Genomic DNA, 17,181 nt, shown 5'->3' on the forward strand with positions numbered 1-17,181 from the left:
GCTTCCATAAGTAAAGGTATTGCTGCCATTGTTTGGTGTTTATTACCTGGGCATGTGGATAAATTATTTCCCTCCATGTCTCTCACCACTGGTGCAGTTGCTCTCTGGTGAACAGTACGTCTTGCCTACGTTGCTTATCTTAAAATAATGAGACAAAGCTGGAGGGCAATATATAGTATGTGTCCAGTATATACTTCTTTTCCACTGGAGAGTGCCTCATATGTTGAGGTGATCCTCTTTAGTTCCCTTTTCCTAATTCATCTGTCAAGAGCTATTAATTTAAAATAGCATTTCTTTCCTTATTTACTTGCCTACATGGATTAAATGTGCTTCTAATTTTATCCTTATTCCATCTGAAATAGGACAGCCTCCCGTTTATTCCAAGTTCAGACCAACAAAATAAAGGTTTGGACCTATATATTAAACTTCTGATTTAAAAACAAACAAAAAAACAAACAAAAAAAACCACACCACAACCAAACCACACAACCACACAAACCTCCACATAACTAAACCTAAATTTATACAGGTGCCACCTCAGTTCAACTTGGCCAACTCTGTAATTTTTTTTGACATTTAGTGCTTGTATAACAGATCATCTGCCATCCTTATATCATTATACTGTATCCTCCTTTGAAGTGCAAATGAAAATTGTTTCCTCTCATACAATGGCTGCTTTATATAGTTTTCTTAAGTCAGATCCAAAATTCAAGAATGAGAGATGATGTTGGAAAGTCATTATATAAAAGGTTCGTCACTCAGTCAATGCCAAGTATCAAATAAAAAGACAAAGAAATATATAACAAATGACTAGGGTTGAATTGGAGTTTGCTTTGTTGTTAACCTAAAATCTGTACTTATGATACAGCAGTGGAATTCACAGGATTTAAAATAATAGCTGTCATTAATCTACTGGTGTATATACCTCCTTGGCAATCATACCTCTTTGGTGTTTGAATTCTGTTATTAGTTCCCAGGTGATGTACAAAAATACGAGGTAGTAACCTAAAGGTTTAAATGAGAACACTTGAAAATACAACAAAAAATGCTGGATACAGAAAAAATAAATACACTTTTGAGGCAAAAAAGATAGATGTTTGAGCAGCTGAAAGTGAAAATCTCCTTCAAAGTATTATTTAGCATTATAATGTGGCCATGCAGTTATCAGTTTTTACATTATTAAAACAAGTCTAATAGACTTGCTGATACAGTTTAGGCACAGTGTATAATGAAACCAGGCAAACTCTTTTAAAATCCTTTGAGAAAGAATATAGTTTAAAATCAAGATTAAAAGTTTCTTCAGCTCTCCTTTCTGATTATATTGAAAGTAGTATTAAAAAAAATAGCATTATTATAAAACAGTCTTTTTTTTTTGTACCTTGCCGCTAGTGAAATGATACAGACTAAATGAAAAGACGGCATCTTAAGCTGAGAGAAACCATTATCTGTGGTACATTAAGAATTAATCGACCAGAAATGCAAAATATTATACTGCACACAGCTGATGCCATGTGTTTATTTTTGTTTGCAGAAAAATCTATATTTCACAAAGAACATTAAAAACAGATGAATTCAGAAAATATGACAATCTGTGAAGAGGAATAAAATACTTTTACTATAGTCAAGAGGGTAGAATTTAAAATTTACATCTCATGTATTTTTATTCTGAAATTTAAAGGACATAAACAAATACCAGTATGTCCAAAGAAGTTGCTTCAATATAATTAATAGAAAGAATTATAACTGAAGCTCAAAAAGAAAAAAAAAAGCCAAAATTTCTGGGATAGTTGTCTTAACATTTAAAGAACTACTTTTTAAAAAAGCTTGACTTCCTTTTCACAGGAAAGATTCCGTAATTTGACTTCACATTTATCTCCTGGTGTCTCCTAAGTTTTTGATTATGGGTATATATCAGGAAACTAGAGGTCAAAACAGAAGATGGTTAGAGGTGTAACAGTGCTGATGTGCTGTAGCCTTTGAAGAATGAAAAGTTGCAAGTACACAAATGAGAATCAGAAATATTCAGTAAACTGTGGCTGTATTCAAGGGTATGTTAAATGCAGGCTACTAACACGAGCATTTCAAGCACCTCCTTTACTGGGAGGAGCCACAGGTTTAAATGCCTAGAAAGTTTGGGGTATCAGCCTCAGTAATTAAAACAGATTATGGATAACCAGTTCAGCATGGTGAGAAATAGATTCTAGTAAAAAAGATTGAGCAATTTTGTAGATTACTTCTCTTGCTTTAGAGAAAAATACAAACAGAATTGCTGCGAAAGCTACCAGCTGACCCTACCTGAGCTGTCAGAAAAAGACTCTGTTTAACTAAAGTTTAATTCTTATGTGAAGGTTGGAGTCAGTTGTTGTTGCTTGTGAGTCCACTTTCACCTCGATCTGCGTTCCTCGAGGGCCTCACCATTCAGTGGTGTAAAACACCATGTTCCAAAACTGCAGGGGTTTATACTATGCAAAGAACTGTCTTTTGTTTTCTGTAACCTGCCTTAAAGCTTAATATTCCACATATTGATGTATTTACTTAGTTATTTTTTTCTTTAAAGTATGTCCATAGAGCTGAGTATTCATCTGTAAGCCTTAAATAGGTACCCTATGGAGTAAAAAGTTGGTTTTGAACCAGCTCTTGCTGTAAATAAGCACATACCTAGAATGTTCTAATACCTTTTCTTTACCTTTTCGGTAAATTATATTTGCTAACTTGCACATTGTTTATAGGCTCCTGATAGTCTATTTCCAGGAAATGAACACTTAAGGACTGAATAATTGTCTGTACCTTCACAGCTCCTAAGTAATGCTACACTTAGAAATACATCATGGTATGACACCCTACTGATTTGCACATTATCTGGCAAGGATGCTGTGAAACGCTTTTAAGTAAAAGATCAAAGGTAGAGGGAGAGGGAGAGAAAACCCAAAATGAAGCAAGTAGGCCCAGTTATATCTACAAAGATTTTTGTGAGGTTTGGGCATAGTACATTTTAAACTGTTGCAGTTACTGTAGGGGTGTTATGTCAGTTGTTTTAATGAGCACACAATTTGTTTTTGAGGCTGTGGCAGAGCTCAGCAAGAGCCACGTAGCAGTCACACGCCTCTTGGTCTTCTCAGTTTGTTTTTTGTTTATAACCTGGCAGTAACATTTCTGTGTTTTAACTTTTATGCATATTCTCTCCCGTGCCTTACCTTCCAGGAAATAAATGATGTGGATGTGCAGGAGCTGGTGAGAAGGTCAATCGGAAGGTTAACAATTATACGACAGACATTTCCAGTCCCCCAAAACATAAGTCAGCGCTGTTTCCGTGGCAACCACAGAATATCTTCATCACTGTGTGATCCGAAGGACCCTTTCTCCCAAAGCATGGAGGTACTTCATATATCTGCCTATTCCCACCTGGGAACTGTCTTTCTAGATCAAGGTTTTCCTGCAGGGGCTTAATGTAATTTAATGTTTATTTTTCATATCCTCTCTGACATGTAGTTTAATGGCTTATGGCATGACAAGAATATTTGGGCAAGGGGTGAGTGTGACCAATGGAGCAGAACAACTCGCCTGCTCTTACAGGAATTGAGAAAAATGTCCAGAAAAGCCACCTGATCTCCAGGCAGTATGGTAGCTGTTTTGTTGCCTGCTAAATTTTATTTTTTTATCTCACTGAGAAGAATTTCTTCCTCATTGCCCATGTCTCCTGAGTTGCCCGTTTCTCTAAGCCTCAAAAGTGTTGTCAGTAGGAAAGCCTTCCTGGGGAGCACCTGCATCACCTGTTTCAAGTGTATCGGTGTACACACATAAATCTATGCCTATGTTCCAAAGAGGCCTTGTTTTCAGGGTTCTTAATCACAGATCAGAATTAAACTATAAAAGTCTTTCTCCCATGTGAGATCTGCAGCTGGATCATGGTCACTGTCCTCCTGACTTTGCATCTTGTTTTCCAAGAGCAAGTCCTCTGTCTGTCATGTATCTGGTTAGGCTTCCTCACGACAAAGATGTGGCAAATCAGGAGTGTGAAATTGGCTTAAGATGTCAATTTTACTTTTGGATTTTTTTTTGTACGGTCATTTATGATGTTCTGGAAGGATGACTGAATCGGCAGTGGTGCAGGAGCAGCATATCTGACTTAGCAGCAGAGAGCAATCATCTTGTGATTCTGAAAGGAGAGAGTGAGATAAAACAATAGGAAACAAATTGGGAGGAATTGAAGAGCATCCTTACTTAAAATTGAAGAGCATCCTTACTTAAAATGGAAATATGGAAGGAGGAGAAATATAAGAGGAGATGTGTGGCTGGTCTTGCCCTGTTTCAGGTTAGCTGTAAGAGCCTTTGCCTTGCTAATTGTTCACAAAGCAGCCAGTAAATAACTATTGATGACATGAGAAAGTTTGGCCATTGCACACTGCACAGTGATCCTGTTAGAGTTCTTAAAATAAACAGGGCTGTGTAAGGTCAATAAGTGCATAGGGTATCTCTAGAGGCAGTTTAGGAACTGTGAAAATTCTTCAGGTTGTGCTGTTCTGCTATGGCAGCGTGATCCTGGGGGAACTTTGGTAGTCAATGGATAACGTGTAAAAACTGAGGGTGTGATTGCATGCAGCCTCTAGAGATTAAATAAAGAGCAGTTTTTGTGAACAAAGCTACGAACAGCAAGGTGGAAAATAAGGATTCCGTATCAGTGGGAGGCTTCACATTTTGATTTACTTTTCAACTTCACTTTCATTTCCACTTCAGCAGTAAACTGACTCTAGGAAAGAAAAGCTATTTAAATCAAAATGTATTCTCTACAAATTGGCAAATGCTATTTAATATGTTAGATTGAACTTTGTACCTTAGCCTGTGCTTCTTGATCAACCTATTGCTTGGAGAACCATAGTATTCCTCTTTAAAGCTTTCATAATGATTTGATTCAAAGGAGTGATGGAAGCTTGGGTGGTTTAACTGTTCTGCACAGTTGAGCGCTTTGCCTGAGATGGCTGCACTTCATCAGGAACTGAGTGAGACAACACTAAAAAATGAAAGGAAGAAAAACTCCAACACAGTTTCCCTTGTGTTTCACCTCTGAGCAACTAGGGGGTTTGTTCATTGTTTCTTTGTTCTCCCCAACAATATTATAAATTAAATTCTATTCCAGTGGGGAGCTGGAACAGTTTATAAATGAAAATGTCTTTTTTTTTTTTTTTTGTTTATGCCATCAAAGTGTGACTAATCAGAAACATTCTCTGGAAATTATAAGGGTGGATTTCTTGATTTATTTTTTTCTGAATTACTTCCCCTAAAGTCTGTATGAATAATTGATTTTTTTTTCAGCATCCTTATTAAAATACTGAAAAAATGCCTTGGTGAAGATCTCTCATTGTGTCTCTGGGATTGTCCTGGTGAAAGCAAAAACTTCTGTAAATTTGTATCATTTTGGAGGCAGGAAGTTAAAAAACTAGATTCACAGAAGTATTTAGTACCATGACCCTTTGTCTAAAAACTGTGTGGTAACATAGGTATGCATAAAATAAACACTGTTATTCCAGATTTATCACTCATGCTTAATCTGATTGCTACATAATTTTCTTCTACACTCTGAAACAAAATATCACATCTGAATTTTTAATCATGTCAACAGGAGGTTATGCAGTTAGATCCTTCTTGGTAATTCAAGTGTCCAGCCATTAGTCTAAGAGACTTGGAATAAATAAAGGGTCTATAATGGATACCAGGCAATGCATTAAATGTCCCTGTAAATTTCTGTGGGAAATTAATAAAAGTGTAAAGTGACTTTAAATTACAGCCCCACTCTGTGCATCAGGACAGTTGCCACTGAAGCATATGTCTGCTAGTGACAGAGGTGATTTTGAGGAGGAGAAATTAATCATAATGTCTTTATCCTTGCATTACCAGTGATTGATTGCTGTAAATGTTAAACTGAACTATTAGTGAAGGAATAACAATGCTTAATAATTGCTGAACTCTGTACTCCTGAGCCCTGTTAATACTTGATGAAGGCTCAGCTATATTACTCTTAGATTAGTGAATGCATCCTTCCCCATGAACTGTGACAATAGTCTTCTATTCCCATGATATTAGGTTATGGAAGCTACCTTGAAAGCAGTGCTTTGAAAGCAATGTCACTTTGTTGGGAAATGATGACTTGGCATCTGTAGCCCTTCATGTACCAATTTAGTCTCATTAACAACCTTATTGTTTCTACTCTCTAGAGGTTTGGTTTTTGGTTTGTTTTGGTTTGTTTTTTTTTTCCCTTTTGGCAAATGTTTATGTAAAATAAACGCTTCACAGCACAGGGATAGTTTCTTCTCTCCCCTTCAAACAAATGACCCTGTGGTGCTGACTTCTTTGGGGAAACTACGCTTTTAACTGAAATGCTTTGAATTCTCGGTAGGTTTACAATACACAGAAAATCATCCAGGTTATTTTAAAAATGCATGATTAATCTGAACCCAGATCCTCAATCCATGCTTTTAATCCTGTCATGCACAGTGATGCCTGGCCTGTGCATCTGCAGAAAGTAAATTAGTTCCTGGGTAAATACTGAACTGGAAATATTCACAGCCACTGGAGTAACAGAACTCAAGTAGGAATAAAGCAGCATCTTCCAGAAAGAGGGCGTGAAGGATCATTGTCACTTAAAGAAAAGGGGAAATAAGGATTTGAAGTTCTGTGTGTTTATGATACTAACAGTGTAGAGTTGTAAAGGCGATAGAGGATCCCAGGAGTTTATCAGGAGGCAAAGTAGCAGACTATTAGATCTCCTTCAATAAAACGCACAAGGCAAAGTGCCCTAGGAAATTCTGGCAAGGTAATGAGGCAGAGACCCTCCTTCCTGGATGCTACGCGGGGAAGGAGTCTGTCCCAAAACCTTTCTGTGAGAACTGTATGGAGCAGATTGCAGATGACACAGGCAAAGCCAGCATAAAGATGGAGTTTATGTAAGACCATGAAAACATAACAAATAGGTTATATGGAAAGGAGTAATTAAGCAGGAAGAGAGGCTCTTCCCTCCCCCCTCCCCTTTTTTTTTTTTTTTTTTAAAACTGTGGTTTTTCCAGTCAGTGTCTCAGATACTCAGCATTAATGTACTCCTTTGGTATACACCTCCTCTCAATTGCTGCAGGACTTTCCTAGTCTTTGGTTATTTTTAAGAGGCAGAATAGGGGTATTCTCTACAAAGCTGGCATGCTTTGCTATTGTAAGCTTCTTTCTTCTTTTAAGGTTTTGAGCAGATCATCTGTACGGAGGAACCCTTATACAGAGCAGACAGCATACTCCACAAATCTGGGAAGTGTCTTTTGAGTAGTTTGTGACTAGGAAGAGAAAAAGCACAGCAGCCTTGTCCCCAGTTAGCAAATTGCTAATGGCTAATTTGTTTTCAGGCACTGTGAATGCTCTACAGCTTCATAGTGCAGCTGAGGAAACTGAGTGTCCCTCAATAATTTGAGGCCCTGTGACTTAAAAATGACCAATAGGTTATCTAAAAATAATACTCCCAAAGGTCCTTCTTGTTTCTGAACATCATGTCTCTTCCAGCAAACCTCTGTTCAGGACAGCTGGGATTTTTCTTTATGATAACCTTAGTAACAAACGTTCCTACCATTTTCGGACAGAAACAACTGAAATAAAGCTGTATGGTTAATTACGTGTTTCACAAGTGTTGATGAATTCTGATCTTCTGTTCTTTGACGTTCAATTGCATCTTTCACATCTGACTTTGTAGTATGTGCTATTTAAAAGTACCTCTATAGGAATAGTATACGAGCAAGTGGGGCTGGCACACAAGTGATTTATTTTTCTTGAATTCAGCTGTTCTCTCTTTGATGCCAAGCTGGAACTTCCTCACACTGTATGTGTGTAACTATGCTCCCAGTGAAACTTATACACGTTTACTTGGTAAGAGTTGCCTTCTACAAAGAAGTAACAGCCATTGACAAATACTCTGACAGGAAAAGTGTTTCCTGTCATGCAGCTGCACATTGAGAAGGATTTCATCAGGTCATATTTCAGTCCAGAAGTTGCCTCTATCAGAACTGACTGCACAAGTCAGGAACAAACCCTACAATTATGTGATATACTTTTATTTTTCAGAGCTTCTATTTTTTAAAAGAACAAAACGCTCTTGAAGAGAATTTGATGGTGTCCAAATATCTGGTGGCTGAAAAATCTAAAGATGCAGGCAACTGATTAAAAATAAATTGAAAGTCTGTTTATTTTCATAAGTAGGGCTTTAAATCCTGCAAGTGGAGCTATGCCAGTGATTGGGCTGCCTGTACTTCGTGTGTGTGGTTTGTTGCTGCAAATCACTTGTAGCATAACAGCCCCTAGCTGCAGTTTTTACGGGAGCCAAAGATAAGAGGTTTTGACTCTTACAGTTTCTTCTTAATACCAAATAAGTCATTTAAATATGAGAGAGGATTCCGCGTGAGGCAGAATAAATTATAAATTCTGGCTGCTGGCAGGAGACCACAAGGAACGATGCTAATACTCCCCTTTTAATTTCCTTGCAGATTTCAAACTTGTATATATACGACACTGTCCTCCTGTTGGCAAACGCCTTTCATAAGAAGCTGGAGGACAGGAAATGGCACAGCATGGCCAGCCTCACCTGCATCAGGAAAAACTCCAAACCCTGGCAAGGAGGACGATCCATGTTGGAAACCATCAAGAAGGTACCTTTTTGCTGTCTTTCATTGTCTTTGATGTCTAAAATACTTGCATTAGGCAGTATTTCCTTCTGAGGTGTGTGGTATTTTTTGTCAGTACCAGCTGTGTCTATTCAAAGCAATAGTTTTGATATATTTACAGTTTATCAATGAAAATAATTCTTAATTATTTTTTTTTTTGCCATAATGAGTGTATTTGAAAAGAAGTCAATGAGTTTGTTTACCAAAACTACCAAACCAGTGGAATTCACAAGTACTAATAATATCCCATGGAAAAAGTGTCACAGGTTAGGAGGTAAAGCAGATAAATTTACTATTTTTTTGTAAAAGAAAAAGGTTGCAGAATTCACTTGGGTAATGTTCTGTGAAATTTGCTGTTGCACTGCTACTGACATTAATATGGTGAAATAATAGACCTGAGAGTGAAGAAAACCCTAACTCATCTGGTCTGTATTCTGCCATTGGAGAACTGTTCCCTATAATAGGCTCTGTAATACTTTAGACAAAGTTAAGCTCTCACTGCTTCCCCGTGATTATTATTTCATACCTTAATCTTGCTCATGCCCAAGACACTTTTCCTGTTCTTCAGTCTCTTAATATATATTATTTTTTCTTTGTTATTCCCTCAACTCATGATGTTTACAGCCTCCACATACTTAGAGAAAATTATCATAGCTTTCTGGGTCAGTATTTAGTCAAAATATGCACAGGTTGGTAGTTTACCCTTCCCTGTAAGATATTCGGTTCCATCTCCTTATGTTACTGATGTCTTTCATAAAACTGCCTTCTTGTTTGTCTGTAGGTACTTCCTGGTAATATATGCTTACATTTAAATGTCTTGGCAATGCCTACATTGTAAATAAAAAAATAAACATAATAACAAAGTATTTTAAATGGTGCTTTATTTATAGATTTAACTAAAAGGACATTAAAAAGAATTTTAAAGATGTTTCAAGAAGTTGCTGTTCTGAATTAGGTCTTTAACTACACCAGAAATTATGATGATGCAGACAAAAAACAAGGCTCTTTGGAACGCTGCTTTTCCCCACCCCTCAGCCCCCCAGTCCCAAGTCTGTCTACATTAACTCCAAAATAATAGTTCAAGGCTTTTCTTTGGTGGCTATCCCTAGTTTCCATTCTAATAGTTTGAAGTCCTGAGGCTGCAAGGATGATCCAAGACACATTTCTTATTTCAGGGGCAGGATAGGGCTTTGAGGGACTCTAAACTGCATTGCTCTTAACCTATTAGAGCAATTTCAAATTCCCATTTGACAGTCACATTCATTTTAAGCTATGCTTCAGGCAAGACTAGCCTTGGAACTTTTCAATTTGCATTTTGTAAATACCGTTGCACACTTTTTCTTTAATAAACTAAAAGCTATTTCTATTTACTCAGATCTGAATAGGATGCCTGAGCCAGAAAAGCCATAATACCCCCTTCCACTTTAGAATTAGAATTTACTATCTGAGCCAGAGTTCTGGACAAATTCTGGTAGCCCTACTAACATCTCTAAATTTAGAAGTCATCCACCATGGAAAGAGCTGCTGACTGTTTTTCATTATGATTATTTGCTTGCTTGTGTTGTTTGTGGATGTGAGACTGCTCCTGTTCTCTTACATAAACATCCTTTGTGCTGTTTCTTATCACCATCTCATCTCTTTGTGTATCTGAGTTTATTCCATTCTTTGCCACATCAACCTAGCTGTTCAGTTCATCTTTACCCAGTTCTCACTTCCTAAAATGATGAGATTAATAAAACAAACTCTTTCTGTGACCTTTCACAGAAGAGCTGCACTGCGTTCAAGATCAATTTATGTAGCTCTTAACCCTGAAACCTGAAGAGAAATGTCCGGGGGAAATATGAAAGCATTTAAGAGGGCGGGAGCAAACAGAAATTTCAGGGTTGTGGTTAGCTTGCTAAAAAACAAATCAAGTGCCAAGGAAATTCCTGATGTGTGCAGCTAACAAGGCTTGCGTCCTGCTGCTTCTGGGTTTCTCTGCTATTTGAATGAGATGACTTTGAGAAGAACCAATTTTATTGGTGTAAACTGAATAACCTAAATAGCCCTTATAGTACATTGTGCTGACAGAGATGATTTTCTACAAGTCACTTGCTGAAACTGAAAGGCAAAATTTAATCCAAAATGAAACACAAAAATTTCCTTTGCATGTGTATGTCTGTACCATTTCCATCCCTAGTCAGTGGAAAGCTAAAGCTTGCAGCCTAGAGCTGGAAGCATGCAAGAAAGAGGATTTCTGCTTTAGTTTTGTGGTCTATTTTCCCATTTTTTTTTTCACTAAAGCATTTATGTAGAACAACTTCAGCATCACAACTGGATACTTTTGAAATTAAAAAATTAGAATTGAGAAGGTTTCCTTTTCCCAACTTGATTTTTTTTGTCTTTTCTCTCCTCTAACTTTTGAACATCCTCTAAAATCAACTGGAAAAAAAAAAAAGATCTCAAAAAACATACCAGTTTTCCTTAATTTTGAAAGAAAACAGGATGGAGTTATCAGCATTTAAATAGTTTCTGAATAAAAGGTTCTATGTTTTCATTTTTAAATCACCACTGTTTCAAACATATAGTGTATAATGGAACATCATAAGAAGATACTGTTATCGTCCCGTGTGAAGATACATTCTGAGATGCTTCTGGAAAAAGTATTTCCATCTTCTGCACAACTTTAAGTCTGCCCTCATAATGGCCTGTATCACAGAGCTGGAATCACCATCTTGTCCCACATTGTCCTCCACCTCAGTGTAGACTCAGTGGTTGTCACACTGTAGCTGAGGGTGGTGGGGAAGGGATGCCTAATTCCAGCAGAAGTGATGTTGCCATCTACTGCTTCACACAAATGACTTGTTGCTTTGAAAGGAGCAGGAAAAACTAGTTCTGGAGGAAGCTTTTATACAAGAAAATCTATCTTCTAGAAGGAGAGATCCAGAAATAGGCGTATCTGGCAGTGTTTTGGGGAACCTCTTTGACTTGTGGAGGGCAAAATAAGAAAAGAGATGGTAAATCTCTATAAAGCTACATACTGAAGATTTTAAGAGAAAGGAACCTGATGTTCTACCTACAGCAGCATTTGATAAAAAAACAAAGGAGAACTGGTGGCAAATAACCAAATTTCTTTATGATTAATGAGCTGATAGAGAAGAATAGAAAATTAGAGAATTAAAGTTTCAAATGTTTCTTAAAATGGCAAAATAGCTGTCTGAATCATTCCCTATTGCCACTTGTTACTTTTCACTGTTGAACATTTGATTCCTGGATTCTTGCATTGCTATTTCTGCAAACAACTCCTAAAGCTGTTTTTTTTTCCTGTATGAATTCAGCTGATTGGACAGAGCCAATAAAAAAAAAAAAATAAAAAAAAAATTACAACCTAACACCACATTTTAAGCCCACTACAATTAGTAAAATCTATTTTCTGTTTCTACCCATTCTGGAACTGACTGAAAAGTTAAATTCATCAGGAAATACAATCCTTCTAATGAATTTGGCCAGCTCTAGCAATTACTTCTAAATTCACTTCTGTAATAGAAACTAACCCCAAATACATGCTCACTTTTTTGTTTCTCCGTAAAACCATTTCACAGTGAGAAAAATAAGTGTTATTAGAAAGTAATTCTACTGTTGGAAAAATTAATCTTCCTAAATAGTCTGAGAATAAATGTAAGTAGGATTGTATGGAGGATCAACTCAGAAAAATGACATGAAGTTACTGCATGTATCTTCTCTCACACTTACCTGAACTCTTCCCAGTCACATTTGTTTAAAAGCTCACTGAAAAACAGCAGATTTTTAGTGCTAGCAAGCAACACAGAGCCTATTTCGTTGTGAAAAATAAGCTGTACCTTGTGCTCTCTCATGAATCTTCAGTGGAATTGTCATCTAGTTTTGGTTTCAGAAATGTCACTGATGTTCTGTAGTGACACGTGAAAAAGGTGCCAAATTGTTTTTCAGATAATAGATTAGACTCTTTTTGCTAGAAGCTAAAAATGGTTTGTTGAGTTGAAAACTCAACAACGATTTCAATATCAGATTTTTTCAATAATAAAATGTGAAACTCTTATTTAGTGCTTATAGTGTTTGGTTTTTTTTTTTTTTCCTGCCTGTAACAGCAAGTTTTTCTTTAATTGCAAAATAGCTTCTGTGTGAGCTTAACCATATTTTGGGAAAAAAAAAAAAAAAAATAAAAAGAAGGTTGAACAGGAACAGTGAGAGCAAGTACAATATTTTCTAACTGATGATTGGCAAGCTGACATTCTCAAGTGAGGCCCTGACTGCCAGGTAAATAATGCTTTCTTTGGGGACTTACAGTAGAGTAGTGCCTAAGCATATATAACCTCTAGTTTATCTTGCCAGTCTAGACGGGACTCAAGTAGGCTTTAACTCTATTGCCAAGCTTTATAACAGCTCTGCAAAGCCCAGAGCAGTGATCAGAAATGTAAGTAAAACATTTTTGTCCTAACAACTGACATTTCACTCCTCGGTTTTAGATGTGTCAGGAAATTGCATGCTTGCAGCTCAACCTTAGAGGAATTATAGAGAGAGTAGATAATAAATTGGTCTTCATTTTTCCCCAAGTAGCATTGTGTCTGTAAGTTAAATGGAATGAAAAATTTCTTTGACTCTTGCCCATTATCATAATTAACACTAAAACAACTTGGAGAAATCTCATCAGGAAGTTACTGGATCAGTAGCTGTCATACAGATGGCCATTTCCTCTGTGATCTTCCATTATGCATTTGTAGAGGGATAAAACATGTGCCATAAATCAAGTCAGTGTTTTAGAGGGATCCACACTGTGAAAGACTATGCAGAAAAAATGGAGCAGTGTCCTGAAACTCTTCCTAGATCAGTGTGCTGTTCAAATCCATTAGCCCTAAGCAATGAACCAGGCTTGTGTAAGTCTAGTAGAGAGTAATGGTGGGACTGTCTGGCCTGCAGGTCCAGCAGGGGAGGGAGGGAGGTATCTGGACCTCCAAGAATTTCCCTGTCAGACTTGATATTGCTTTTGGTATTATACAGGCAGTTCTTCACCATTTCATCTTTTTGCCTCTGCCCTTCCCAAGCTAGGAGCATTCCTATCTAATCTGAGCTTGTATTACACTATTTGCAGATGTACACCATCTAGGAAGAAAGCTCTAATCAGAGATGCTCGTACATGAGAAATTTTCAAAGCATGATAAAATTGTCAAAATAGATGAATGAGAAAAATTGTTACAGTTACTGCTGGATTTCAGACAACTAAAAATAACTAATACACTTACAGTTTGTGTCTTACCCCAGCAGTTGCAGCCATCTAAAAATTAATGGTAAATAAGCAATTGTTTTGGATAGAGAATCAATTCTAAAATATAGTGGGTAAGTTTGTTAACCTGTACTATATGTAAGGGGTCATGTATTTCCAAATAATCCTGTGTTTTCTTAAAAAGTGGATTTTGTTACTTCAAATATAACTGAGATGAAATTCTTCAGATGCTCTTTTTTTAATCACATTTCCTCAAATAAGGAAATAAGGTTATATAAAATAATTAAAAAGTTGACTAAAATTGCTGTCCCAAGTGTCAAAAAATAATTCAGATTTTAGGTATGATTCTATCTTCACGTCCCATAAATTATTCGGAGCACTTTAAGCCTGGAAAATAGTAACTTTAATTTTCTGTGTCAAAAGTTCCCAATTTAAAGCTGCCTTACCACAAAATAAGATAAAAGGAAAACACTTTTCTGCTGTAAAAATCATCTGTCTTAACAGATGCTGCTGCTGTTGTTGTTGGATGTTTTGTTTCTTTTATCATTTTATTCATGAGTTTTCACTTACTCTTTCCAGACATTGCTTGTGTCACACTTGAAATCATGGTGCAGCTCAGGTGGTCTGTAACAGTTTTATTTGCATCCTTTTCCTACCTCAGACCTACAGGGTTAGTTCACATTGTGGGGGGAAACCATTTAGGAAGTAATATAGGAAATACGAAGTATAATATAATAAAAGCAATGTATGCTAGGGGGTCAGAGTGGTGCAGGGCTAGGAGGAGAGGTCTATGCTGTCAAGAAGGGCAAGTCAGGCAGATGGAGGCTTTTGGGGGTCAGATGGGGGTCCCAAGCCTTGCAGATCTGTGCTGCTTTACAGGCATTTCTACATCTCTTGTGCCATGAAATCCTGGCTTGATTAAGCAGAAAGCCAAGTGAGACTATATGAGGAAAAGGGTATGTAGAACAGGTTTTTATTTCTGGTTCGTGAATAGGACATAGTCAACTTTAAGTTAGCAGAAAAGGTTTATATTTGTTAAACTTATTTACTGAAGGATATGTTCAAATGATTTTACAGGTAAACACAAGCTCACCCTGTTTTTACTCTGAACCAGCCAGAGGTGTGCTAACCCCAATCTAAAAGCCAAGAAGCTGTGATTATTATAGGATTGTATTCAAGCTAATGAGTAACCTCAGTGTCACACTAACCAGTGACATGCCTCAAAATTTCCTGGCTGGCTTTCTCTGAGGGCAAAATGACCTGGAGTCTTCCTGCAAAAGATTGTGCAGATGTACCCTTAATCAGGACATTTTTTTGTTTTGTTGGGTTTTTAGAAATTATTTTTATTCTAGTATCTCATCCAAAAAAATAAATATTGTAGAAAAGATTTTTTTAAAAAAAGTATTAACTATATATACACAGTTTATCTTTTAACAGATTTCATGCATGTCGTGAAATATGTATGCATTGTTCCTTAACAACAGTGTTTTTTAGCAGTCTTTAGTAAGTTTTAAAGGTATTATCTCAATGATCAGCTTCCTTTTATTGTAACCACATCAATGCTTTATAAAAGGATGACAACAATTTGTTAGTTCATACTAATCTGCAATGGAGATGCAAATTTTAAGAACAGAGAGAACAGAGCTTTTGAAATAATGATTCAGCAAGGCTCATGTGCTTCGCTAGGTGGTTTGTTGCAAGAGTTTATTTTCCTTTTTTTTTAGTTCAAAAATAAAACTCATAACTGAAGGAGCAATCACAGCTGCAAAACTCTTGTTTTATGTTGTGAAGAAAAACTGTTTCATTCAGTTTTATACCAGAGGCAGATTTTTTTACTTGTACACACTTAAAATATTTTTTTGAGGGACTGGGTTAAACATGTAATTTTCCCTGAATCTGAAAAATGAAGAATTTTTTTAATACTAAAGGTTTTCACTGTAGGCATTTCACATGGCTCTGTTGATTTTACAGTTCAGGTCATCATAGTTCTTAAACAAAGATGAAATGTGTGTCATGTTGAATTAACCCAGGAATATATTTTGAGTATTGCTGTGGCAAGTACAGCCGTTTCAACTCTCATTCTTTATAGTAAATATTCACTGTTTAATCTTTATTTTTTTAAAACCCTTCTGACAGAAATGTAAAAAAGCAAGCTTTAAAATAGACTGCATTGTTACTCATCTCATGCACACTTCATAGTAGAGAAGAGTTGTGGAAGAAAACAGAAAAACCACTATATTCAGCTAGACAAGCCCCTCTTCATTTATGCAGATCACTTCTGTTGGGCTCAAAAATCACCTAACTTGATCCAAAACTCAAGCTGATCTCATGTGGAAAACTTCTTTGGGTGAGAAATATCTGGGAAGGAAAGCAAAAATAAACAAAACTATTTTTTGTGCAATTTCTTCTATACATTTGTCTTTAGTTTTATTTCCACTAAAATTAGTCACAAAACTTGTTTTGTTTTGTTTTTTCCTAATGGGCCTAGAATGTCTAAATGTATATATTGATGGATGAAAGAACAAAAATTGGAGTGCAAATATGCTAAGAGTAAGACTATTGCTTGAGTTACACCTATTTAACATTACTGGGTTTGATTTTTCTGTGAAGAACTTAAATGATGCAGGAACAATTTAGGCTTCAGAACTTTTAAGGGAATGTGGTCTTATGAAAACTGTCCTAATTCTGATAGTTGTTTATGCATTCTGTATAGTTAGTGCACAAATCCCTTGGAGAAGTAAAAGGTTATTATAATGGTCTTCTTCTGAGTTCTTACTCCACTTTCCTTTTTTTCCAATAGGGTGGAGTGAACGGCTTGACTGGAGAACTGGAATTTGCAGAAAATGGGGGGAATCCCAATGTACATTTTGAAATTTTGGGGACAAATTATGGAGAAGATCTTGGCAGAGGCATCCGCAAGGTGAGGCTACTTGTATTCACACAAAAGACTATTTCTACTGATTTTTTTAAAAACCCTCCTTGTGTTCATGTTAAGAGCGTTTCATGGCAGATGTGCTGCTGTGTGTCGTTAAGAGGAGTAAGAAAGGGGAGAAAAGTCTGCATCTCCTAGATGATCATCTATTTTATTATTGCAAAGAGGCCTTGGAGCAGGTTATGTCAATCAAGTTGTTTGTAATACAGAATGTGTTATGTTGCTGGTCAGCTGTCCCAAAAGATCAGTGAAGGCTGAAGCCTTGCAACCTGTTTCCAAAACAGCGAATTTTACATCAAATTATGTTTAGAACTCTCAGGGTG

General features: G+C 36.6%; 1 protein-coding gene across 1 annotated transcript; it reads left to right on the forward strand.

Annotated features, from left to right (window-relative positions):
* Positions 1–3,201: 3,201 nt before the first annotated feature.
* LOC103777582 (glutamate receptor ionotropic, delta-2-like) lies at positions 3,202–16,846 on the forward strand (the record flags this gene model as incomplete). Its single annotated transcript, XM_008945140.1, has 3 exons — positions 3,202–3,375; positions 8,511–8,672; positions 16,727–16,846. Coding segments are annotated over 3 exons (456 nt in total), but the record flags the coding sequence as incomplete, so codon positions are not given.
* Positions 16,847–17,181: the final 335 nt, after the last annotated feature.

The sequence above is a fragment of the Merops nubicus genome, unplaced genomic scaffold (genome assembly GCF_000691845.1).
Source record: "Merops nubicus isolate BGI_N331 unplaced genomic scaffold, ASM69184v1 scaffold10568, whole genome shotgun sequence".
NCBI classification, from domain to species: domain Eukaryota; kingdom Metazoa; phylum Chordata; class Aves; order Coraciiformes; family Meropidae; genus Merops; species Merops nubicus.